Here is a 27974-nt window from a genome sequence, read left to right on the forward strand (position 1 = left end):
CTCTGTCATCATTTTAAGTGGGGGAACTTGCACAATCGGTGGCTGACTAAATACTTTTTTGCCCCACTGTATACTGACCTCATTATAGTAAATGGAAAGAAAAAAGCAGAGGGAAAACAGAAATGAAGGAAGAAGGGCAAAGGTCAGATCCCTTTTTTCATTTAAAGAAAATGGACAAAATTTGTCTTAAAAGAATACTTCAGGGAAAGTACCAAAGTGTTCTAAAAGAGGCTATTAAGTCAAATATTAAATTGGCAATAGTGATAGACTGATATGTCAGCAGCAGTTTATTGTTGCACCCGCTGATGTGCAATTAGCACTTCATGCACCACTGGCAGTTTAGTCCAGCGGTTCTCAACTGATGGGGCTGTTGAAAACATCACAAGATACAATCTAAGAGGTTACGACATGATGGTAATGCTCCACACATTTCTCTAATTATTGAGTCAAGTAATTATTATCAGATAAGGAAATATGAGAAGCAATTATAAGCGACAGCTCACATGAATCTGCAACTAGGGATGCAACGATACCAATTTTTTCAAACTGATACGATACCGATACTTGGATCTGAGTACTTGCCGATACCGAGTACAAAAACCGATACTTCTACCACACACACACACACACACACAAATGCAATAAATTGGAAGACAGGTTTTATTTTATTCTCTGCCAATAATAAATAATATCTTAATAAAAATGACCACAAAAAAATTTCAAGTGAAAAATAAGCACTTCTCTTAAATTATTGCAGAGTCTCCACATTGTAATTTAACAAAATATCACTGAACTATTGGCACTGTCTCGAGCTTTCAGAATAATAAATAAACACTTCTGTTTGGAATAAAATAAATACAAATTAGGTTTGAGAATAAAATAAACTTTTAAATTATTGCAGAGTGTCCATATTATAAACAAACAAACAAAATAACAAAAGTATTTGGCATTGACGAACAAACTCCCCATCTGCCCGTGGATCATCAGTCCACTGTGCCGTTAAACCAAGGACTGACATCGCACACACTGCTTGTCTTTACCTCTTAGAAGTTTTGGCACCATTATCTCCCTGATGTGTGGGCGGCTGGGAATTTCATATCGCAGCTCGAGTATGCTGAGAAGACGGTGCAATCCTATGTTTTCCATGACCGGCATTGGCTGGTCATCCAGAGCAATAAAATGAGTCAGAGCCTCTGTTGTTTTAACTGCCCGTGGATTTTCTCTTGACATTTTTCATCGCTTTACCAAAACCTGAGTTAAAGTTGGCTGTTCCGGTCCACACTGCTGACATTTTGTTTAGCCTAGCTACAGCAGCCTCCAGTTTCTCTTTTTTTATCTGGAGCCGCCAGTCTCACTCGTCTAACCCTGTGCCTGTTTAGCGCGGGATGTCCCCCTAGTGGCCAATCTAAAAAACTACAACAAAAATGACAAGCCACCCTCTGATTAATGAAATAAGTTAGTATTGGTTCGTGGTATCGGTTAACTTTTACGAGTTAACCGATACCACATTTTACAGTATCGGTCCCGATACCCAATACCAGTATCGGTATCGGTGCATCCCTATCTGCAACAATATTTAGTTCCAACTTTAGTGCGCAATGTTTATAATGTAGCGTAGACTGGAAACGTGTGAGTCAAAGTATAATAATGATAAACAGAATATGAAAATGCCTGAAAAGGTAAAACGGGTATGCTACAGAATGAAAAAACGTTGTCGAAGGGAAAAAAAAGAGAACTGGCAAGAAAATGAATCCTGTAAAGAGTTTTAACTGAGATGTAAAGCAGAGAAAGATGGATATGGAGTGAAAGAAGGGAAAGAAAAGCAGTGAAAGTGTACGTGTGTGTATATTTGACAGAAGGAGAGAGGGGGTGAAATCAGTGCTGGAGACAGAGATTAACCAGTTCCAGGTTCCTGTGTGCATGTGTGTGTGAATTTGCTCTGTCAGTCATTTGAACTGCAGCCAGCTGTTAACACCCTCATCAATATCCCATTTCGCTGTTGTCTGGAGGAAAGCCTTTAACTCTGCCCAGTCGCTTTCTTTTCTTGGACCAATAAAATTACAGTGGCATCTTTTCATTTATTATGCATCCTTTTCCCATCTTTAACGATCTACACCTTCAATCGCAGCCTTGTTTTAGCCTCCCACCTTTATTTGTAGTGTGCAGCACTTTCCTGAACAAGATATGATCAGTGGTCACAAACAAGTCACACACTACAATCCACAGAATTTTAAAAACATCATTTGCTTCAGCTAGCCATTACTCTAGCTCCACCATCAAGGTTTATACAGCTTGCAGTGATTTTTTTTGGACTTACTGATTCATATGCCAATGCTAAATCAATACTTTAGTCTGTGACTTTATTATTTCCCAGTGCCCAACATGGACTCATCTAATTGCTCAATTTGTTTGAACAACAAAAACTTAACAGAAGCATAAACTCTAACTTTGTGGCTGATGGCATTTCCTTCAATTTTGCTATAAAAAGTAAAAAAATATTAGTTTAAATTTCTTTTTCTATCAATATACCCCTCAATTGCTGCACCAGATGTTTGCATTACAGCTTGCATTCAGCATATTTTAGACTCCCTATGTGTAAACGCTTTTTGAGTATATTCACAGCTGTGTAAATTTTCCGTGACGCGGAGGGGGGGGGGGGGGGGGGGGGGGGGGGGGGGGGGGGGGGGGGGGGGGGGAGGTTCAGATTCCACAACTTACATGATAAACAGTACACTGTCACTTCTGTCACTTCTCACTTTATCGCTTAACCATTGGTAACTAACTCATGCACATTTCAGGCAATGGTTGCCTAAGTTACCCCTGAATTTACCACCCCTGTATGTCAGCTAAAAAGCAATCTTTGCTGTCACTGGCAGTCAGTTCACTGACTTTGTGTTGCTAACTATTATTTCACATATCATTGCTACCTTAAACTTGTAGTCTTTCTAATGGCTTGTAGGGGGAGACTCCTGTGGTTGCCAAAAAACGCAAATTGTCTAGGTCAGAGATGTTAAACTGATTTTACATCAAGGGCCACATACCGCACAGATCTGTTAAGTAATTTGGTGTAGTATAAATAACCATGGAGTCTTTATCAGTAGGAAAAGCTCTAGAACTTATTAAAACAAGGTTAAAAGTCCAAAAATATATGGCCTTCTTTACATTTTCCAAAGCCATCTAGCGGGCCAGACTGGAGTCTTTGCTGTGCCGATTCTGGTCCCCAGGCCTTACATTTGACATCCTGGGTCTAGGTTATGAGAAAACATATATCTGATGAGTTTGTGGTTACAGTTTTGATGGTTAGTCAATATAATGTGACATTAATGTTTTTTGTCCTGTCTTCCTCCCCGCACCCCCATCCGGTCATGCCAGATAACTGCCCCTTCCTGAGCCTGGTTCTATTTGAGGTTTCTTCCTGTTAAAGGGGAGTTTTTCCTTCCCACTGTCGCCAAAGTGTCTGCTTATAGGGGGTCATCTGATTATTGCCATTTTCTCTGTTTTTTGCAGTTTTTTACCTTAAAATATAAAGTGCCTTGAGGCAACTGTAAATTATGGCTGTTGTCCATCTCCAGAAGGGGGATAAAAGATTGTAGGCTTTACAGTTGCATCCACACCTCTCTTGCCACTTTAGGTTTCAAAACACCAAGATGACAATGATGCAAATGTTTAGCTCAAGGCATCATTTTGTGACATCACCAACCATCACAGTGACATCGCGGTGGCTATGTCCATCTTTTATGTACAGTCTTTGGCCTTAGCTCTATAGAGTAGTGTATGCAAACATATGAGGTCCCACCAATTCCCAGAATTCATTTTAAAGAAGTTATGTTAGCTTTGCTTTATTTACCTTCGTCTAACTCCTTCTGTGTCAGTGTATGGCTGCATTAATGTGTACATTTGTGTGTGCATATGCGAGGTGCTGACCCTAACACATCCCACAGCCTTGTCAGCTCTGCGGCTTACCTAACCTTTGACCTTAGCCTGCGTACACATGCACGCACGCACACGCACGCTCACACACACACACACACACACTAAGCTGAGTGTGTGTGTGTGTCTGTGTGTCATTATCTCACTTATAGCCCTGGGGCCGCCAGACATAACTCCACACCACCAATCTCTGTGTGTGTGTTGTTCACCTAAACATCTGTTAGGTGAAGGAGCCAGTAAATCACACACTTCACTGGCAGCCAATCAGAGGGAGATGGTAAAGAAGGCTTGAGGGTGAGTGTAGCCCAGGAGACACACAGAAGAGAAAGAGGAGGAGGTAGAGGAGGTTAGAGAGAAGGAGAGACAGACGAAGAAAATGACAGAGAGGAAGAGAGCAAGGGAGGAAGGGTTGCAGTTGCAGAGCTACCATACCTGGCCTGTAAGTGATTTAATTTTTTTTTCTTTCTTGTGTGCACGTGTTGCAAGTGTGTGAAGATATGTGAGCCTAAGTTCAAGATTTTCTTTCTTTTAAAACAAAATGTGAGACAAACTATTGCCAAGTTATTTCAACACGACTTTGCTTGGCAGGCTAAAGTAAAATGATGTTTAACTTAGCTTTTTTAATGCTTTCTGCTGGCTTTAGACCAAGTGGAGGGAGTAGAACATCTTACAGACTGTTTGAACTGACTTAGTGGGGGTCATTTTTGTTTACTTGTTGGTTTTGGAGGGAAAGAGCTTTAGAGCTTCTCAGTCTCTTATGCTGAATTAACCCTTCAGTTCCCACTTCTTGTTTGGTCTGCTTAAAGCAACATGCACATATTATTTTAAGACTTATCATTGAGTCATGCATATACTGCTTTCATTTGGCTTGTGATAAAACAGCCTTTCCTTTCCACGCAAGAGGAAAAACAAAAATACTTTGCTTTTTCCCTCTTGAGACCTTTCCAATTTCCTCGTGTGCCCCCTATGTAAGTATCTAAAGTTTGGAAGCCATTAATGCAAAGAGAACTAAGGTATACAATTTAAATTCAAACAATTATTTTTCTTTTTTTTTAGAAAAATCTTCTTTGACAATCTTGCCTCTGGTTGACAACCTCCTATGCCAACCTTTCTTGGTTATTGTTTGGACATCAACTGTCATTGCAGAAAACTTCATTTCTGCTTCAGAGATTTTGAAAACGACCACAAAGCTTGGACTCCTTTTCATAATGCTAGCTCTTTGTAGAGGTCTTGTACAACTGTAGTTCCCTGAGGGTGGAACAGTGTGTGATACTTTGGTATGACGCTGTAAAGTTTGGTGTATTTAGGTTTTGTCAAAAAAACAGCCAGATACTAATTTTGTTTTCTGTTTATTTGTGTCCTTGTATTTTGAAAAGTTTGAAAAGTTTAATCCAGTACTCTATTAGGAACACCACCAAATCGTCAAAGTATTGTATGATATAATTAACATAATTTCGGTTGGAGTTTGATCATATTCACTCAATGACATTAAGAAGACTTTGCTCTATGAATGTTTCTAAGAAGAAAGAACTGGATTTAGGTGTTACACTCAAATTCTTATGTTTTTGAACAATAATAAAATTTTGCCTCAATTATTTCATTAACTGTTTAGAAATTATATACTCCCCCATTTTCACAGGCTCAAATTGAAAGAAAAGCAGTTTCATAGTCAGGTGAGATCTGCCAGGTAACAGTATCTCATCAATGGAGAGGATTGTATGGCTGTAAGCCTTTCCTGCTTTTCTTGTTGCTGGAACGACACACAAATTAGGTTGAAATATGAAGCTCTTCATTCACGGCACACTAAAGGCTACCCAATCCAGAGGGTTGTTTTTTTTTGGGTGGAAGATTAACATTCCCAGTCACAAGGTCATTTGTCCATTAGTTCACATATTACCAAATATGTAAACAAATGGAAAATGTCAGCAAGTTACCAGGATTACCATCAGGCTTGGGTGTATTTTTAAACAGTAACCTTTTGTTGCTCAGTCATTTTCCAGTGGCCAAATGTCTACTTAATACTGGAAAACTATACCAGATCACCAAATTATTATGCTACAGTCAGTCCGAACACTTTGTTATTGTCCTTAAACAGCAATCAGACACATGTTGTTTAGTCCATTTCATTAGGATTTCTCAGAAGAGCTTCCTGGAAAAAACACTGATTGCCTTTCTTTAACATGTCCCTTGGCCGCGATCAATGCTAATGAAAGAGCAGTGCTGCCTATTGACAACGTGGGAGGAGGGGTCTTAACTGCTCTTTTAATTGCACTGTGTGTGTATGCAGTGTTGAGCAATGCAGGGTTCGTCTGCAGGTCAGGGTCAGTCACGCTCTTAAAGTGGGTGTGGTTTAAGTAACGGCTCATTGGTTAGGTCATAGGGTGAGAGGTCAGAGGTTGAGGGGGTGGCACTGAGAGTGAAAACGTTGACCAGGCCAAGGGGTTTGTGAAAGTTCAAAGTCGTAACTTACGACAATAAAACCGCTGTCCTTGTGTCTTTCTGCCATCTCCTGCTGTTATTTGTCCTTCACATGACAATACACACATATCAATTTCTCGTGAAGATGTCTAGCGGGCAGATATATACAAATATATCTATATATTTATAGCATTTCAAACCAGAGGTATTACAGAATTTTCTTTAGTTTCAAGTAGATTCAGTCATTTCAGGTTATTTTCCTCCTTTAACAATGTTCAGTTTTAGTTGTTTTGTTACATTGGGGTGTTTGTCGGGCATAAGAAGTGCTGAACAGGTGTTAGAGTACAAAACCCATGTGAAAGCCAATGATTTCAAAACGAGCTTTCAAAGCCTCAGCATCTGTGTCGTGTGTCTTGTGTTACAGTACCAGTTAAAAGTCTGGACACACTCACTCATTTTGACTGGTATTGTAGTTAGTGTTCCAGTTTCAGTTTGAATTTTTTTTAAACTTAATTTCAGTTAATTAAAATGAACTGGCTTCACACGCAATAAACAGTAAAAACAGAAATAAAGAAAAACAATAACGGGAAAATTCACTGTATTATATTCACTGTAATATTAAAAACAGGCTTACAAACAAACATGATAAAAAATACAGGCAATTAGAGATAAATAAAACTTGGGAATAATAGCAGAAAACGAAGCAGAAAATGTTTATCTGCCTTTTTATATATGTTGATATCAGCTTTGTGTGAACCTGTTAATATAGTTTAGTATTTTTATTAGTTTTTCCTCTTTTTATTTTTGGTTTCCTCTCAGTTTATTTTACAGTGTGGGTTTGCTTGTTTCAGTGTAGTGTGTGTTGGTTTCTGTGTTTGTTTTAGTCTTTCTAATTATCATAATGCAGTGGGTATTTGTTAGGAGCAAAATGTAAGCTTATATGAGACATTGCAATACAAGCTCAAAGCTGACGAACAGCACCAAACCCTCATCAAGCTAGTTCAAGACATTCCCTCTACATTTTTATCTTTTTAGTTACTTTTGTAAAGTAAACAATATTGTTCCAGGTTTTTTTTCTCCTGCCAAAGTATGGTTTTTATTTTTGTTTCATTTAACTAATCTTTTTCCACAAATAGTTTGGCATGTACATGCAAAAAAGGCAATAACAACAAATGTCTTATTAAATGTTTCCATTTAACAAGACATTTTGTAAAAACGTGTTCATAGCGTAGCGAACATGGCGAGTCATATGTTACAGTTCTTCTGCACTCTTTCAAGCAGATGTATTTTCAAAGCCCCCCGTGTACCCTTCCTGCTCACTTTTCTTTGTTTTAAAACAAATTTTAACTTGTAATCATGATACCTTCTGGTTGACTCTGAGAAGTTCCTCTTTGACAGAAAGGTTCACAGGAGTTGTTGATGTAAAAAAAAAAAAAAAAGTACACAGATTTGTGACCAAACATGCGGGTGAACCCAGAAAATCTTCTGCAGCCTACCATAGAGTAGAGGCTTGAATGAGCCCCAGCAAAGTGAAAGTCTTCCAGCTTAAATGCTGCCAACTGGCCTAATTACTGTGTGTTTTATAGGTTGGAAGGTCATTTCAAACCTCTCAGTCATCACACTTTTATTGATTGCAGCATAAATTACCTGATGTTATATGTAGTAAAACAATATGTGAGAACTTGCCCTCAGTCGTAATCTTGAGTCAGATTATTAAAAGAGTGTTTGCTGCCTTTGAGTGAGCTGGCAGCTGTGTGGGCAGAAAACAAAAGACCTGTCCTTATGTGGCACCTGATTGTAATTGCTCCAGGTGATGTGAAGTATTTAAAGGCTGATGGGAAGCTCCATAGACAGAGTCTGTTGTTTCATGTATTTTCAAAGATTTCAATGCAGTTTCATTTAACTGGCCTTACTCCATTTAAACTGGTTCACAAAGCAGGTTCCTCTCCTGCATAATATAGAAAAAATACAGTCATACTACAATGCATAAAAACAGTCTATATGACAGTAAAAGAAATGCAGCAATGCAGTAAATGCAGTGCCCTCTTTGCACCGGAAGAGGCCTGACCGAGCAACAGGCACCAGGCCCTGCCAAGTAGTCACCGGGAGTGAGCTGGTACATACCTGAGCGCCCAGCCCCAGACACCAAGAACCACCAACGCACCGACCCCTGAGGGCATCAGTTACCAGCAGGGAGTGTAGTGAGGGGAGATAGGCCTTTGGAGGGCCTGGGAGTTCCCAGAGAGGTGGAGTGTCCAGAGAGGTGGAGTGTCCAGAGAGGTGGAGTGTAACTGCATGGAAAACTAATGTAGTAATGTGTCCTATCTTTTGCCTACATAGCAGTAAGTGCTGAAGAGAGAGGAGAAATGATTTTGAATGTGAAAGTAAAATTTTATTGGCTTGCCTAGTTGTGTAATTCTGAAAAGTCAGGGCAGAAGAATGTAAGAGTGCAATACAGTGGTGGGTTAGAGAGGGAAAGTTGCCATGAATCATGTAAGCTCTATTTTGTAGTCTTGCTATTGGTTCAGTGGTTTCTTTTGCAGTGAGTGACCAAACTGGCAGGAGGTAGGATATTGTTGTGAGAATATTTGCATGTAAATATGTCTCTGAAGGAGCTGGGATGAGATACTGTGTTGTGAGTAAAGGGATATTTGAAGGTTTTCTGCATTTCATTTGCAGAACAAACAGGTAATATGGTCCTGTGGGTATCGTGATGATAGTGATGAATTATGCTATAAATTCCCTGTAAAGCTACCAGTAATATTATCAGATTAATAATAATAATAATAATAATAATAATAATAATAATAATAATAATAATAATAATAATAATTTGCATTCACTGCATCCACAGTTTGAATAAAGGTGACAAATCCCTTTGTGTTTTTTTATGTAGTGCTGGTTGCATGAAGCTGACCCTGCAGGTTATTTCAGCCCAGAGCCCTGTGCTCACAGAAACCCAAGCAGGTGATGAATGCATATCTGCCTGTCACCAGTGAGTCATCCTCATCCATGAAAAAAACTTCCTGGTGGAGTGTTAAATCAGCTAAGGTTGCCATGCAACAAACACAGTTTCATCCAGTAAGCAGGACTGGCTTTGGCCGAGTTCACTCAGCAGCACGAGCCAGCTCCAGGTCCTCTAATGAGATGATCCGGTCCAGATGCTACACGTAATGATTGAGTTTCTTTCACAGCAACAGCAAAAAGTTTAGATGGTTGAGATCAAATTACAATTTAGAATTTAGAGAAGAAACAGGATGAACTTTTTATATCACATTTACAGTGTGCATGGCTGTCATAATCGTAAGGTGGTAATATTAAGAGGTTAGCACCTCATAGTCAAAACTGGTCCTGTAAACAACACAGAAAACCTCCATTGAGATTCTGATACGCATGATGTAGAAGCTGGAGATTGCATTGGATTGTAATGTTTTACTGTGCTGTGTTGTTAGTGATGATGAAATGTTTGTGATGATTTCTCTGAATATTTATTCTTAGCTTTAAGGTATAAATTCCATGAGATTGAATGCAGCAAAATCCAGAATTTCAGGACCTCTTTTCCTGAACTTTGGGTGGATGTCTTCTGTACAATCCCTTAAACTCTGGACTATTACTGCTTCACAATGGGCATCTCCATGGTGAGGTTCACTAGGTGTCCTTTTGGTTCTGCAGAGCATCTCCACCCTCACTATAAGAGTTGCCCCTCTTAGAGGCAGCACTGAGCTTCATTTTCTGCCCCTGTCGTGTGTGTGATTAGAATGAAGGATCGTGGGGATCCAGTCTTGGTTGTTCTTTATCTTGGAGTCTAGGATGATGTGAACTGTTCAGATTTTCAGTGTCTTAGCTTTGTTTCTAAAAAAAAGTGTGGAATTGATACATGATCAGTCCTACCCCCTTACAGTCTTTTCTTATTTGTGTTTTAAGATAAACTAACATTTATATCAAAACCTTTAAACACAACATATAACAACAAAGCATAAAATAAGTAGAATAGCTCAATTAAAATGGTACAGTGCGGTAAAAACTACAGAACAGAAGGAGCTCAGTTAATCAGAAAATAGGAAAAAGTGAAATAAGGTAAATGAGCTCAGTGACTAGAAAGCAAAATATAACAATATGGAGCTTACAATGATGTCCTGAGAATTTTAACTATAACATAATCATGACACTTCGGTTTAACATTTAACTAAAGTAACTTAACCTTGTAATTCTTTAGGGGCCTGCACAAATATTGTCACATAATAAAACAGAAATTAAAGCAATATTGTCCACCTGGGATGTCAAGCTTTTTAGCCAGTTGCTTAAAGCCCTCCTTTACCACCACATAACCGCATGAGTAATAACCATCCAGCATTTGCTCTTCCTGTCACATAGAGGGCAACTAACAAATACTCCAGTGATGTTTGATTGAATCATTTATTTACTTTTGTGTTACACATCACCAGCTGTTAGTATCTCTTCTTTTGTAGACTTGGTGAAACAAGTTTGTTGTTTCCACCTTTAATGGTAACAGCTTTTAAGCATGTTTTTCAAATCATTTTGCTTAGACGAGAGAGGTGGTTGTCCTTTTTTAGGTACTCAGTGGTCATCAGCACGCTGCTCCTGCTCTTAGACATGTTTGGGCTTGTGTCGTTGTTGCTAGGCAACTTAAACGCATAGCATTATTGTATAATCTATATCTCGACATGGCACTGTTCTATCATGTAAAACATTACACCTTTGTTATCACAGACAGTACAATATGACACAGCCCTATTCTACACCATATTTAAATCACAGCTATCCACACACAGTCCTCACACATTTCTTCTTATCGCTCAGATTAACTGAAGAGTCCTGAAGACAAGTACGGTCAGAGTGTGTGTATTCACGTGAGTGTGGCAACGTCTCTATGAAGCACATCAAACTACAGTCCCAGTGTTCCCTCTGGACCTTAATCAGCCCACCAATCTTATTGTCTAAATATTTTATGTTCAGTTCACTTATACCTCAGATATTTTTACATATAAACCTACGTTCTTCACGCAAAGCAATAACTTTTATCTCAGCAGCTTAATCTTGAGCTGTGGGTTTAACAAACTCTCACTTGAGGTTAAAAACATGTCAGCAGGTCATGGCATGAAGTGAAGAACTAATTATTAACACATTATCTGTGGCGCTTGTCAGTTATGTCGGTTGTTTTCATGAACAGTCTGATAGAGCGTGGCTGTGAATTATAGCATATTGTTATCTTCTATACTTCCGTGAATGATGGTCCAGTGTATCCTCTGCCAAATGAGGTTATAAATGATGACCTGAAGCAGTTTTCTTTAAGTATTTAGAGCTCTTATTATGCCTGACAAGCAGATACTTCAGGGTCTCTTCAATGACTTGGGAATCTTTCTAAGCTAAGATATTAGACTGGCGCCCAGCTTTGTTTTTCCTGCCCTCTAGACTTGCTGCTTTTTCTTTTTAACACTTTGGTTCCTCTGTACAGCACTTTGTGGCCTACTTCACTACTTTAAAACCAGCTCATTTAACCACAATCACCTTCTGTGGGACACATAAAAGGGCCAAAATTCAAGATTGGTATATTTGCATATTTAATGTTGTAGAACAAAACAACATTTCTACAGCTGGTGTTAACAGCTGACCTTTTTTCAGGCATCAAGCTTAAAAACTTTTGAATTCCAAACCCGTAATTGGACTAATTCCTGCTGTATCTGCATAATATTTTAATGTCTGACCCTGAAGCTCATTGTTACTGTGGCCAAATATTGTGGTGAATTACATTGTTAGGGTAAAATGACAAGAATGCCTAAACAAAGATGGAAGGAATGTAAATAAGGGCGACATGTGTGTATGTTAAAAATGTCAAACTACGGTTCATCCAGCATGCACACATACAGACTGTGCAGAAGGTATAGGAACTTATTTTATGGTCACAAAATACCAGCAGGGAGGCATCTGATCGGCTCCAGATTTGTTCTGCAGCCTGACAACGACACCAAACTCACAGCCAGAGTCATAAAGATCTATCTTCAGCCACACGAGGAACAACTCATCCTGCAACAGATGGTGTGGCCCCCACAGTCCAGCCACTCTGGTCTGGGATTACATCAGTGGATCTCAAACTGTGGGGCAGAAAACCAGGTGAAAATTATGACAAGAAACTAGATCTAATATTTTTGTTAGGGAAAATAATCAAACAAGAATTAATTGATGAAAATTGTGTGAACTTGGCTTCTGAAGTGTGGCCGGTCTGAAGACATTAAGGGAACAAATCCATGAAACAACATCTGCCCATCAGAAAGTTCCCATTATAAGCAAAATCCTTGGAGTAAAGATTTGGAATCTGAAATCTAAGCAGAGGACTGTCAGCTTGTCCAGACTAACACAGTAATAACTGGTTAATGTGTACATATGTAATCTGTGCACCATTACACTGTTAAATAAAAATACACCAAACATTTGTGCAGTTTATCCAGAAGATTTTCTCAGTTTGTTCTGTGTTCGACAGAAAGATTAGAACACTTTCAAGAAGAGATCAGAGTGATGTGAGAAAATTAGGCTGAAACTTGTTTCTTCTTGGTTCTATAATTCTAGTAAAAATGACAAAACACAAAGAACATCAGGCTTTTAAATGCCAAAGGGCTGAAATATGAAATCAGTCGGTCTGCACTGGATACTACAGCCTAGATTATTTCCTTAGACAAAAATTGATATATATTGATGAAAGGGCCTGGGAAGCCTTTTTCTGAGATTGTAAAGAATTTGGATTATTATAGGAGGGTCAGTATGAACAGCTGTTTAATGTAAACCACAAAGTATTTAGTTAGTTATAGCTTCTAAACTCATAACAAAGCCAGCTGTGTTCACACCAAATATCCACTTGATTTAGTATTTTCAAGAGAGGTTAACTGCAAAATAATTGTATTTTTTTTAGTGTGCTTGCTTTACTTTTAGTGCACAAAACATTTGCACTAATAGAAAAATAAAAATAGCTGCCATTTAGCTGCAGGAAGGAAAAAAACAGTTTTTTATTTAAGTCTCCCAGATGTTTTAGGGACCAGTGAAGACATATGGAGATTTCCTCACTTTCTTTGTGTATGTGAGTGAGCGAGTGTGTGTGTGGTTTGTCTATGATCCATGTAACAGGCTGATTAGGATTTTATGAGGTCAGAGGCCAACAGGAGTGAGAAAAAGTGACCTTCTCACCTCGGGGTCATACTCAGGAGAACACCGTCGCAAACTGTCTCCTCCACGTGAATTTATGCCATCAGTAGCCCTCACCATTCTTCTCCTTTTCTTTTTTCTATTTAGCGGAATGCAGCAGGTTTCTACATCAGCTCCAGTAACAAACAAATGATTCTCTTTAGTGTTAGAAAGATTTTAGGTCAATAGGACCTCACCTGTAGGAGTGAGCACATGGTTAGTTTTTTTTTGTTTGTTTGTTTTAAGCTGAGAGCTCAACTCAGGGCCACATTACTGTGTCTTTCAGCACCGAAGTTTGATTTTCTGCAGGTAGCTATTACTGATAATCACAGGTGGGCACTATGCTTACTCAAATGCCATCCTTATGTACAATTATGAGTTTTAGGTTGTAATGTTATGAAATGTGCAAAATTACCAGTTTCCATGAAACTGGAGAGGTATAAAAAAAGAACCTTTACTATTTTGGTGCTGACCTGGATTACTTTATTTAAAAATGGCCTTGGTGGAGTCCTGCGCTTTCGAAGTGCCCTTCTGATATTTACTTATTCTTACTTTTCACTAAAATTTGGAGGCCAGTGTGCTCCTGTCCAATAATAAAATTTCATATACATCCTTTTACTATTGTGGCCTCTCATCTCAAATGTGACCAAACTTTTAAATAACAATGTCAGTATCTGTTCATGTAATCCAAAAGTTCAGGCATCAGACTGCTATAAACATTGAGTTTGTACTTCTTTTTTTTAGTTCTTGACTATATATGACATCAGAAATAGACAATAATGAACTGATGGGCTTCCTTAAGGTTCAGTTGGAAAAATAAAACTGGATTACGTTGTTTTATGAATCATGCAAAGCTACTTAAGTGGAGTACAAGAATAAAAATATGTAGCTATGTCCACTTTAAAATGTCTCCTTACTGTATCTCTTTCCATCTCTTTGCTTTTATTTCACATGTTTGTCCTCTGGGGTCTCCATTTTCTAATACCTAACCCTTTAATCTCTAAGGGGAGATAAAAACATCTTGCATTGGAGGATGACATGACAGGCAACATCAAGGCCCAGTAGACGATGAATAAAGAACTTGATGATGCAAAGCTAGTCCAGTCTAAGCGTGGAGTGTTTATAAATTATAAAGAGGATTGTAGCCACTGTGACGTCAAGCTTTTCCTGTTAAGTCCAGAGATGAGTACGTCAGCCACCACAAAATGCTTTGAAAAAGGAAGGGATGGATCGAACTAGAAATCGAGCAACGCTCCACTCTCATACAGTAGTGAATTGTCAATCAAAGGGTAAACCAGACCCTGATTTATCTTCCTTTTAAGCTCTAATGGGTGCTGTGATTTACAAAATTAAAATCAGGTTTTATTCAGTAACACATGAAACTAGTGACTGAGACCATAAAGTCATCAGGAAAGTTTTTATTGAGGTCATAAATAAAGGGAGCTGAGGGCTGATTTGACATAGACCTCAAGTCTTTTTGCAACCACAGGCATCGATCGGGGCCTAGAGGCCAGTCTGAGTGAATTCAAATGTTTGTTTTTTCCAAGGATTTTATACACAAAGCTGATCATTGACTTCTAAAATATAGTACAGCTCAAACTCCTTAACCCACTCTCTATTAAACTAATAATGAAACTCATTCACATTTGGGGGGCTGGGTGTACTTTTGTACTTTAGGGAAAGTATAAATACAAGACTTGTACGTTTAATCGTGTATTTTTATAGTATGATGTTGTAATTGGTCACAACTGCTGTACAATGAAGTCAACTCTAAGTTGAAAATCTGAGCTCTGTGTCTTCCTGACTTCCATTCAAAGAGCTGCGCATTCTGTCTGTGCTGTATTTTCCAGTTTTATGATATAATCCTATTTACTCTCTCGCTCTTTGTCTTCTCTCCCTCCCTCTCTCTCTCCTTCCTAAGTTGAACCCACTGAACTCCCTCCCCACCGCACCCTCTTTCCCCACTCACTTCCTGTTTAGAGGAACAATTAAAGGATTGTTCCTGCAGCTCGAGGCAGCAGGGCCCTGATCTAGAGCAGCCGCCACTTTAGCTAGAAAGAACCACAAAAAGCATCAGTTATGAGACCTCCTCGAAGGACAGTGTTTGGCTACGGACCAGCAGAAATAAAACAAAGTTTATTATAGATGGGGAAACACACATGAGGAGGAGACGATATCCTCAACAGGCGCGGGCATGCCAGACATGATCAATGACAGTAATATGCAGGGAAGATTTTAACATACATAATAGCTGATGAAGTTGCCAGTCAGCTGTCATCTTTTTAACTATCTTCAAAAGTTTCTAGAGTCACTTTTTTCTTTTGAGTTTGGGTGTTATTGTTTAAATTCTTAAACCTGTGCTACTCATGTCACAGTGTAGCTGTGTGGAGAGTTGAATAGGAATAAAAAAAACCCCTCACCAATCAACAGTTAACCAAACTGAATGAACACAGGATATGAGGAAAAGGGCACCAGGACACAAGGAGGAAGTAAACTGATAGTTTCATATACTCTTAGCAGACAACATGACAGAAGACAGAACAGAGTAAGCACTATATATACACACTGAGGACTGATAGGGAACTGAATCCTGACACTGCTGGATGTAATTGACAAAGGCGAGAGAAAAGCAGGAAGAAAAGTTAGAGTAAGACACTGCAGAAGACTAGCCTTCACAGTAAAACATGACATGACCAAATGACACATGCTAAACATGAAGACAGAGACAGAGGGAAAGGTGGACAACAAACAAATACAAGAACCATAAAATACAAACTCAAATATAGTCAATGAAAATCCCAAATTTACAAAACCCTGGGATGATGACAATCAGAGCAACACTGTTGTTGTTGTCCAAACTGTCCAAAAAGAAATAGTAAAAAATAAATACAGGTAATAATAGTCAGTCATTCTTTTAGTCTGAATTGTATGTGTACAATAATTAAATAATATTTTGAGTTTAGCTCATATTAGTTATCTATAGTTATCTTGATTGGAATCTCTTTATTCGCTATATCAGAACTCAAAGCTACGTAGGTCTATATCTGTGTGAATGGGTGGATGACTGGGTGTGTAAAGCGCTTTGGGGTCCCTAGGTGGGACTAGAAAAAGCGCTATACAAATACAGGCCATTTATTATTTACCTACGTTTACGTTACTTTTATGTTTAAAATTTCAAATAACCTGACATTATTCACATCATTCATATTAATTTTTCACTCAGGACAAATAGAGTAAAAAAGAAGACTGATGCTTCCACCTGCCTAATTTATGGCCCTCTTGTGAGACCCAGGTGGGTTCCAATGTGGCTTGCAGCTGTGCGAAAATTGTAGGCAGGTTAAAGCAACTTAAAAAGTTAAATTTACCACACCAGTATGTGAAGGGACATTTGCTGAGCCCTTGGCGGATTTGGCTTTGAGATCTGCTGACTTCTTGATTTGTGGTAGAAAGTTGAAATAGTAAAACATTTGTTTAAATGCTGCCTTCAGTATTCAGTGGTAGATTTTTTGCTTGTTCACTTGTCAAAGAAACCATTGAGCCAGGGACCTTTTGTTTGCATTTTATTCTCATTCTTCTCATATTTCTACTCTCAGTAAAATAGCAAGAGCAAAATGGCAAACCCACACAACCTACTGTAAACATGAAGTCTTACTTGATGAAACATTTGAATGAGTAATCTATTATCTAATGATATCAGTACTCGTGGAGGAGGATATGCGTACATGTGGGAGGTTTGCCCAAAGGAAAATCTGATAAAAAGTCGGACATAAATGGTGAGTCTGGTGTTGGAAATTTTGACATGGAGCAGAAATTAGTAATAGGAATTTTAATTTGTTCTTACACTCAGATAAGGTCAAAAATTGGAACATTTTTACAGTTATTTTTCCAGGGCCTAATAAATATTAACTTGAGCTGAAAAACAATTTGTTGTCAATGTGTCCACTTGTTAATTTCTGATGTTTTTAACTTGATTAAAACTTCCAATTACTTCAAATACAACATTTTATACATTTTCCCTCTTGTAAGATAATGCTGGCATTACCTCATAGCTTTGCCAAACCATCCTTTGAAAAAGAGCCTCGGGGAGATAGAAAATGAAAAGATTTTGGGCATAGATTTAGTTTGAATATGAGGTGACACTTTTAACACCAGACCGGATCTCCTAGCCAGGAAATTTTGAGCATCAGAGACTTTAATGACTTTTGGCGCACCATTTTTATAAAAAGGTTTCTGCATTTGTTTTTAGTAGAAAAGTCAAAAGCAGGCTCCACAGTTTGCCGTGTACTGCAATATAAGGCACTAAATCCTTCAGTCAGTCTGTATCGCTTCCAAATGTTAATTAACCTCAGATTTTCAAGACAAGTATAGATATGATTTAATCTACTGTTCTCCTCCGTGTGAGTCAGAGTGGGACAAGTCAGTTCAGTTCCCTCTGACTGATATCAGGCTGCTTTGTTCATGTTTAAAACTTTCCACACAGTTATAAAGAAAACCCTCATATATTCATCTTTTCGTGATGTTTAGGAACCATGTATATAAGTGACTAGGCAACTTTTCTGAAGAGTATCTAGAAAATTAGCATTTCAAAACTAAAATAAATTGCTTGTTTTTGCGACAGTTGGAGAAAAAAACATATTATCTGACCACCTTCTCTTGTTTCAATCATGTTTATCAACCTGCCAGCATGTACTTGCATCTACCAGAGGAGAGGCTGTGCCACAAAAAAATCGGTGTTTTATTATCTCATAATTGATATTTTGGGAACATGCTTCTTTTGTGTTTTTATTAAAGCGTTAAAGGCATTTGTGTTTAATTCTTGTGGGAAGGACTTTTCCCCTGTGTCATCCTGTAAAATCAACACCTGTGCATCAAACAACATTAATGGAATAAAAGTATCCTTCCTCTCTCGCAGGCAGAGCGACGGGCCTACCGAGAGGCAGAGATAAACATGATGGATGACCTCTCAGAAGCTGACTTTCAGAAAGAGGAGGAGCCCGCCAGCCCTGCCCCTCCCCCTTCACAACAACACACAGACCCTGCCTCTCCGACGGTCGCCGTAACACCCGAGCCGGTCGCCAGGGGAGAACAGGCCACGCCCAGTGAGATTGAATACCAGGTGAGAGATTCTGTCTGTCATTTTCGGTCCAACCCCATATATCCTACGGGCTCGAGGCTCAGATTCACGCTCGCTGAACCAACTTTTATTTCTTACTTCAAACTTCACCAGAATCACTGCAGTGTATTTTAAATGTTGTAGTGAGATTTTTTTCAATTACAGAGCGTAGTAACACTAAAGTGTCAGTAGTCACAAATGTGGTCCAAATGTTTTTCCTTTGTTTTAGAGGCAGAGATAATTAGGGGTATAATTCTGTGGCAGTGACACATGCATGTATCAACAGCTGTCTGCATCTGTTCACTGATTAGTTCACTTTGTAGTGAGTTAGTATAGTATAGTATAGTTGAAAGCTCCGGGAGTGTCGCTGTGACTCATCTCCGGTCTGGCTGGGAACATTTGTTGCTTCTCCTCCTCCCTCTCTGTCATTTTCTGTCATCAGTTTACTGGTGATGTGAAATTATAGTGTTTATTTTGAATGGCTCTGCTTCAGAGTATCCATTCTCTGAAAGCCACAATTTAAACAGTGTTAATTATATCAAAGCACATATATTTTATATTAAATGTTGGTCAATCATCAGGTTCTTTCGAGTGGATGAAAAGTCAAGCTGGTTTTCTCAGTTGTTGAAAACAAAGTGTGGCTTATGGATGATATCTGGTGGTGTTAACAAAGGTGTGCCACAGGGTTTTATTTTAGGACCACTTTTATTCACATTCAACAATTAGCTTAGGAGTAAAGGTCAGAAACAGTGCAATTCACCTGTACACGGTCAATGCTATTTTACACACAACAGCGCCCTCTGATGACAGGCACGCCATAACATGCATGTTAGTTTAAATGTATATATATATATGTATATATATATATATATATACATATATATATATATATATATATATATATATATATATATATATATATATATATATATATATACAGTGGGGCAAAAAAGTATTTAGTCAGCCACCGATCGTGCAAGTTCCCCCACTTAAAATGATGACAGAGGTCAGTAATTTGCACCAGAGGTACACTTCAACTGTGAGAGACAGAATGTGAAAAAAAAAATCCATGAATTCACATGGTAGGATTTGTAAAGAATTTATTCGTAAATCAGGGTGGAAAATAAGTATTTGGTCACCTCAAACAAGGAAAATCCCTGGCTCTCACAGACCTGTAACGTCTTCTGTAAGAAGCTTTTCTGTCCCCCACTCGTTACCTGTATGAATGGCACCTGTTTGACCTCATCATCCGTATAAAAGACACCTGTCCACAGCCTCAACCAGTCAGACTCCAAACTCCGCCATGGCCAAGACCAAAGAGCTTTCGAAGGACACCAGGAAAAGAATTGTAGACCTGCACCAGACTGGGAAGAGTGAATCTACAATAGGCAAGCAGCTTGGTGTGAAAAAATCAACTGTGGGAGCAATCATCAGAAAATGGAAGACATATAAGACCACTGATAATCTCCCTCGATCTGGGGCTCCACGCAAGATCTCATCCCGTGGGGTCAAAATGATCATGAGAACGGTGAGCAAAGATCCCAGAACCACACGGGGGGACCTGGTGAATGACCTGCAGAGAGCTGGGACCAAAGTAACAAAGATCACCATCAGTAACACACTACAACGGCAGGGAATCAAATCCCGCAGTGCCAGACGTGTTCCGCTGCTGAAGCCAGTGCATGTCCAGGCCCGTCTGAAGTTTGCCAGAGAGCACATGGATGATACAGCAGAGGATTGGGAGAATGTTATGTGGTCAGATGAAACCAAAGTAGAACTTTTTGGTATAAACTCAACTCGTTGTGTTTGGAGGAAGAAGAATACTGAGTTGCATCCCAAGAACACCATACCTACTGTGAAGCATGGGGGTGGAAACATCATGCTATGGGGCTGTTTTTCTGCCAAGGGGACAGGACGACTGATCCATGTTAAGGACAGAATGAATGGGGCCAAGTATCGTGAGAGTTTGAGCCAAAACCTCCTTCCATCAGTGAGAACTTTGAAGATGAAACGAGGCTGGGTCTTCCAACATGACAATGATCCAAAACACACCGCCCGGGCAACAAAGGAGTGGCTCCGTAAGAAGCATTTGAAAGTCCTGGAGTGGCCTAGCCAGTCTCCAGACCTCAACCCCATAGAAAATCTGTGGCAGGAGTTGAAAGTCCGTGTTGCTCGGCGACAGCCCCAAAACATCACTGCTCTTGAGAAGATCTGCATGGAGGAATGGGCCAAAATACCAGCTACTGTGTGTGCAAACCTGGTAAAGACCTATAGTAAACGTTTGACCTCTGTTATTGCCAACAAAGGTTATGTTACAAAGTATTGAGTTGTATTTTTGTTATTGACCAAATACTTATTTTTCACCCTGATTTACGAATAAATTCTTTACAAATCCTACCATGTGAATTCATGGATTTTTTTTTTTTTTTTCACATTCTGTCTCTCACAGTTGAAGTGTACCTCTGGTGCAAATTACTGACCTCTGTCATCATTTTAAGTGGGGGAACTTGCACAATCGGTGGCTGACTAAATACTTTTTTGCCCCACTGTGTGTGTGTGTATATATATATATATATATATATATATATATATATATATATATATATAGTGATGACCAACTGAATGTTTCTATTTGCACACCAATTTAAAGAGTGACAACTAAATACATATGTGCACACACATTTCTGGCTTGATGTAAGACTATGGTTCAAAAAACAATGTCATGAACTAAGTCTTATTTTATAGAAAGAATCCCAGTCAAGAAAACTGTCCAGTGAGTATTTTAGCTGTTACTAATTTAGACACATTCTTCTGCTTCTATTTTTAAACTCTATTGATGCAGTATAATATTTTAATTTGGTGACAGTGAGAAGAGAAAAGCGTTTTATTTAAATAGTTCTTGGCAAGCTTCCTGGGAATCTTACATTTCTTTGTTTAACTGTAGATCAATTTTACACTAGGCTAGGTCCTAGAACTATTTGGTCCTTGAAGATAATATTCTGCTAATACTGCAATCTGGAAACTGGCTTTTATGTACTGTGCTCTACAGAAGTGGAACAATCTGCAGAAGCTTGAAAAATTAGATAAGCTAATTCCTTTTAATCAATTCAAATCTGTTTTTACTGACAGAGACAAGTGTGGGTTGAGCATTGTTTTCTTTGAGTTGATGTTAATGTCCTTGACCTGTTTAGTTTCAATGTACTTGATAACTGTCTCTTGTTATTTATATACTGTTGTACATGTAGTGAAAAAGGGCCGAATTTCAGCATAAAAGGTAAACTAACTAAAGCTAAGGAAAACAAAGGCAAAGGAGGAACAAATCAGCAAAGTAGGGAACATCACAAGGGGCTGGGTGAGGAGTGCAAGTGAAACAAAGGTAAATAACAGAAGTGATGCCTCAAAATCACTGAAAAAAGAAACAGAGAAACAGATGAAGTGTGAATTTGCCATATAAAACAAGGACCAAAATGATAACAGTCTGTAAGACTAAGATGCTGTAAAAAGTGCACATGGAAAGTTTCTTACATTTTACACATTTTATGTTTTAATTATAGGCTCCTTTTAATTAAAATGATCCCATTTATGTTAAAACAATGAATACTGATTTTTTAAAACATCTTGAATAATTCTATTTACTTCTATTGACAGTTTTAGCAAGAACTAGCTAGTCATTTTTTAATTGGTTATAATCCATCAGCCAGCCTTGTTGGTCTTATATGGATCCAATGAATGCAAAATCGGGCCACACTTTATACACAGAGGCCGTGTTGTAGTCATTTTTGTGGCTATTTTATCAGTCATTGCTACACTGAAAAAAAGACTACAGAAGAAGCATGATTCAGTGCTTCGAGTTTTCTCAGCTTGTGATTGTTTTTGACTGACTTTACTCAGAGATAAGAGTTCAACAGCTTGAAGGTTCTTGTTCACCTAATTACAATATTACTGTAAAATTGCTTCAGTGGAATGTATTTCTATATTTTAAAAAACACAGAAATTCTTGTTGAGAAATGAAATAAATTTTAGTGCCAGCGACATAAAACTTTGCCTACACAACATTCAGCTGCTCTTTTATTTCCTGCCGGAGATTGATCCACATATTTCATTTGACTGAGATTTTTACACCAGATGAAACCTACCATTTCTCAGGCTTGCGACCAGCATTAATTGCGCACTAGGTTGTAACACTGCTGAATGAGGTTAGGGTTATGATCCCTCCCAGTCGCAAACCAGGGACCGCTCAGTTGTTAGATTAATGCACTAACCCCTAGACTCTTGAATCCTTAGATAAAATCACAGCAACTTAAATATACTTGAAAGTTTAATGTATGTCCAAAATGTGGAGTTGGTACACAGCTGGTACACATGAAAGGTACCCAGTTCAAAACCAGGAAGAAACATGAACCCCACCTATTGACAAATGGGAGGCTTACACCAGGAGTTCCAAACCAAAAATGTTATTGTTAACCTCATGACCAGAACTCTTATCTAAATGAATAAATCTGAATAAAGTCAACAACAACAGTCAAAAGTTGGGAAAACCAAAAAAATTGATTCATGTTGGCAAACAGGAAAACTGTTCCTTATTCAAGGACTTTATTCACTTTAAAAAAGTTTAGAAACTTTCCGAGAGTTTTGTATTGTGTCCTGGCAGATGTAAAAGACATAGTTTTTCAGTAGTATATAAAGAAAGTTTAGAACATGACAACTACCGTTAGCTCAGAACAAATGGAAGCTCAGTGACAGCTGCAGGTAATGTTTGAAGCACTAAAGGATTACAGTGATGACACACCTTCATCTGGCCCTGTGATCAATATTAAGAAGCACACTTTTCACAGAGTGCAGGTATTCTCTTTGTTTTCACATTTGGTGAGGCCAAGATGAGTTGGTCACTTGCATACTTGCGAGAGACTCCATCTCTGAGTGTGGACAAGTAAAAGACCCCCGCCATTTTCCAGAGGACTTGTGATTAGATGTTTTTGTGGGTGGGTGTTTGTTTGTTTTTTGAGGTTGTTTTCCATCTCTGTAGGATATTTTTGCCCTTTTTTTGTAGTTAGTTAACTGAACTCTAAGACTTTGAAAAAAAAAAACAGAAAACAATTTCCCTCGTGGGATCAATAAAGTATATCTTTCCATTAATATTAACACAACATCATACAGAAGCTCTTACCCAGGGGCCCAAGGAGTCAGGAAGCCCTGTTTAGTAATCTATATATGGCTGCAGCTCATGTTCTGTGAAACACTGATAAAATTGTTTGTATGTTGTAATTCTTTCCGCACCCCCCCCCCCCACCAAAAAAAAAATTCTGTTTGATATTAAAAGGGTTTTAAAAAGCCTTTGATTTGATGACTCTGTTGCTAAGAAACTCATCATTCTTTTAAAACTGGAGGAAAGTTTACATTTTTAGTCCCTAAAGCAAAATGCTCTCCAAAAGAGCCCCTTATAGATGCCTCATAGAAAGGAAACAGGATTAAGTGCAATTTTCCTCCATTATATCTATTTTTCAGACTCTAATATTCAGTTTAGCAGCTATTTAATCAGTTAGAAATCAGTTGTTTTCTCTGTGTGTGCCAACAGGATGGTCGGGGCTTTGGCATCGGGACTCTGGTGTTTGGAAAGCTGCGAGGTTTCTCCTGGTGGCCCGGCCGGATTGTTTCCTGGTGGATGAGTGGCCGGAGTCGAGCTGCAGACGGCACTCGCTGGGTAATGTGGTTTGGTGATGGCAAATTCTCTGTGGTGAGTATCATTAGTGCTACGGCTAGACAGATCTGATGTTGTAGTGCTGATGCTGATGTAGTGGTGGCTAAAAATAAAATGCACTCAAGAGAAAATGTACTATAATTACAATTAAATTAAAATGTTGGTTAAATATAAGCAGGCCATGGTTTTGTTGTGTGGGACAGTGTTAGTCTTTCAGCTGCAACACGAGTAGTCCTAACCAGCGGAGAGCAATTAAATTACAAATAAAAATAATAATAATTGAAACCAGTTAGTGTGCCTAACTAAAAATATTATGTAAGAGCAACAGTTTTAAGGAAAATATCTATATATTAACTGGATCAGCTCTTCATCCTCTCAAGGATACTTGAAGGTGCATGGGAGTTTGTCCAACATGTAGACTACATGTGTTTTCTGGCCTTGGAGAAGGCATTCGACCATGTCCCTTGGGGTGTCCTGTGGGAGGTGCTCCGGGAGTATGGGGTGTCTGGCCCATTGCTACGGGCCATTCAGTCCTTATACGACCGTTGCAAGAGCTTGGTCCGCATAGCCGGCAATAAGTCGGACTCGTTCCTGGTGATGGGCTCCGCCAGGGCTGCCCTTTGTCACAGGTTCTGTTCATAATTTTATGGACAGGATTTCTAGGCGCAGCCAAGTGGCGGAAGGCTTTCACTTTGGAGGTCTCAGGATCTCATCTCTGCTTTTCACAGATGATGTGGTTCTGTTGGCTTCATCGGGTGAAGGCCTCCAGCTCGCCTTGGAACGCAGCTGAGTGTGAAGCAGTGGGAATGAGAATCAGCATCTTGAAATCTGAGGCCATGATCCTTAGCCGGAAAAGGGCGGAGTACCCACTCCGGATCAGGGACGAGTTCCTGCCCCAAGTGGAGGAGTTTAAGTATCTCGGGGTCTTGCTCGCGAGTGACGGGAGAAGTTGGGAGTGGGAGGTCGACAGACGGATGGGTATTGCGGCCGTAGTGATGCGGCCGCTGCATCAGTCCGCCATGGTGAAGAGAGAGCTGAGTGTAAAAGCGAAGCTCTCAATTTACCGGTTGATCTACGTCCCTACCCTCACCTATGGCCACAAGCTGTGGGTAGTGACCCAAAGAACAAGATCGCGGATACAAGCGGTAGAAATGGGCTGGCCTTTACCTTAGAGATAGGGTGTGAAGTTTGGCCATTCGGGAAGGGCTCGGAGTAGAGCCGCTGCTCCTTCACATCGAAAAGAGCCAGTTAAGGTGGTTTGGGCATCTGACAAGGATGCCTCCTGGGCGCCTCCTGGCTGGGGCAGACCCAGAACACACTGGAGAGATTATATCTCTTGGCTGGCCTAGGAATGCCTTGGTGTTCCCCCAGACAAGCTGGAGGAGGTGGCTGGGGAGAGGGAGGTCTGGGCCCAAGCAGCCGCCCAAGCAGAGAAGCCCAGACAAGCCCAGGCAAACAGCAGAAATAAAGTAATTCCTGAAGAATCCAGAGTTAAACCTGAAGTTACTGCAATGAGCCTCAAGTCCTGGTTCACCTTATCGGCCTCTGAAGGGGGGAGAAAGAGATGTGCAGCAAATGTAAACAAATAAAATTACAGATGATAACATATGGAGATATTGTCAGTCAATTAAAACTTTTGAAATATGATACTCAGCTATCTTCTGTGGTAGACTGCGTTGAAGCTACAGTTCCTTGGCTGAAATTTTTATGACTTTTTTCACAATTATTTGGTGAAATTTGACATTTGGGAAAGTGTAATAATTTATTTTTTGTGACTTTTGAACATTGAGAATTTAGTAAGCTAAGACCAAGTTTTTAAGTCTAAAAGTCTAAAATCTTCTCTAAAAGAATAGAGACCATCCTTTAAATATTTCAAGGTATCTTCTTTTCTGATGATGATTCGTGGCTCTCCTCCTTCACTGTGTAGGTCTGTGTGGAGAAGTTGATGCCCCTGAGCGCTTTCTCATCTGCCTTCCACCAGCCAACCTACAACAAACAGTCCATGTACCGGAAAGCCATCTTCGAGGCTCTGCGGGTAACAAACCCACTATTTAACCTCTGCTCTGAGTGTGTAGATGGTTGATGTTGATGTTAATAGGCTTGGAAACCATAAATCTCTCAGGATGAAATCAAACACCAAAAAAGCCAAAAATATGAATGTGCTGGTCTAAGAGTCATTCCTCTCTGGTGCGCTCAGCCTGGTTGGCTATTTTGCATTTGTGGAGGTGGTGTTCTCATCTTGATCTGCCCACAATTTAAAAGTGGTAACATGTGGGTAACAGCAGTGCAATCTATAATTTTGTGTGGGGTTTGTTTTTGGTGAAAAAGTGAGAGAGAGAGAAGCTTCAGTGGCACCCACTGCGTTTCGTATGCTACAACCACATTAGTGTTTTAACTCGCCATAGGAGCCACATGAAAAACTGTCTTCCATCACTGCCATCACTTCTATTTCCAATTAATGATACGGAAACTTTGGTATATACATAAGTTAGACTGCTTGTGTATGTTATGTTTAGGTGGCCAGCGTCCGGGCGGGGAGGCCAGTTCCTTCCTGTGATGGCAGTGATGATGCGGAGGGGGTGGATCTTCAGACCAGAGAGATGATAGAGTGGGCCATGACCGGTTTCCTGCCCGCTGGTCCACAATCATTGGACCCTCCAGAGGGTATGTCATCTTCTCTCACACAAACACCACCTCCATCATTGTTAACTGGGCACAGCAAATTACCTGTTTACAACTGTAGGAGCCACATTATGTGATGTGTACTGTAAATGCACAGTACACAGCACATGTAAATGCAATTTAGAAATTACTCTTGCCTGAAAATCCCCAGAAGACAACTAAACATCTAACTGAATAAGAACACTCTGAAAGAGGTAGGCGTATCATTGTCAGTCTACAGTAAAGAGACACCTTGATGAATGGAGATACATGGGATTTACAACAAAACACAGACCACTGGTTACACCCAGGAACAAGAAGAATAGATTAGACTTTGTAGAAATATTAAAATACAAGTATCTCGACAAATGAAACCAAGGTTAAATTGCACCAGAATGACTGGGAAGAGAAAAGTATGGAGAAGGACAGAAACGGCTCATGAGCTGAAGTATAACATATCACCTGTCAAACATGGTAGAGGCAGTGTTACAGTATGGGTGGCCAGTTGAACCAGGTCATGTTTGTAGATCCCAGTATCTATACCAGAGACATTAAACTCGTTTTAATTCAGTTAACTCAGTTTGAGCTTAATTTGATCTTCTTTCTTTAATAAATGTAAATGAGTGTACTCTGAAAACGTTCACATTCGGGGTCTGCTGCCATTCAGTGAACATTACAGTTTAATCGTGAGGGTGGAGAAAAGCACAAAACCTTGCGATGTAGAGTTATTGTGAGCAAAATAATAATAATAGTATTGTAATATTAATAGTATTATTTTAGCTCTGTGCCCATTTTGTAAGGCTGTAAAGCTGGCATCAAAATAAAGGAAATAGCAATTATATTAAATAATTAAATAGCATTTTTATTGAAAAAAGTGGAGAAATGACAGATTTCAGGGCCATTTTTACTCATGTTTCATATCTTTGGTATAACATTTTTTATTTTGCAGTCTTGACCATG

General features: G+C 39.3%; 1 protein-coding gene across 12 annotated transcripts in view; it reads left to right on the forward strand.

The window, feature by feature from the left end:
* LOC146501913 (DNA (cytosine-5)-methyltransferase 3A-like) overlaps positions 1 to 27974 on the forward strand; it is a 101763-nt gene that overhangs the window by 51428 nt on the left and 22361 nt on the right. For 11 of the 12 annotated variants that reach the window (XM_085132428.1, XM_085132431.1, XM_085132430.1 and 8 more), the window contains 4 exons: positions 18455 to 18658; positions 24231 to 24389; positions 26281 to 26388; positions 26870 to 27017. In XM_085132428.1, the coding sequence (XP_084988554.1) occupies positions 18455 to 18658; positions 24231 to 24389; positions 26281 to 26388; positions 26870 to 27017 (619 nt within the window). Of the gene's footprint in view, positions 1 to 2712; positions 4370 to 18454; positions 18659 to 24230; positions 24390 to 26280; positions 26389 to 26869; positions 27018 to 27974 lie in introns of those variants that run through there. The other variant, XM_085132440.1, reaches the window with a different exon arrangement.

The sequence above is a fragment of the Neolamprologus multifasciatus genome, chromosome 15 (genome assembly GCF_963576455.1).
Source record: "Neolamprologus multifasciatus chromosome 15, fNeoMul1.2, whole genome shotgun sequence".
NCBI lineage: Eukaryota > Metazoa > Chordata > Actinopteri > Cichliformes > Cichlidae > Neolamprologus > Neolamprologus multifasciatus.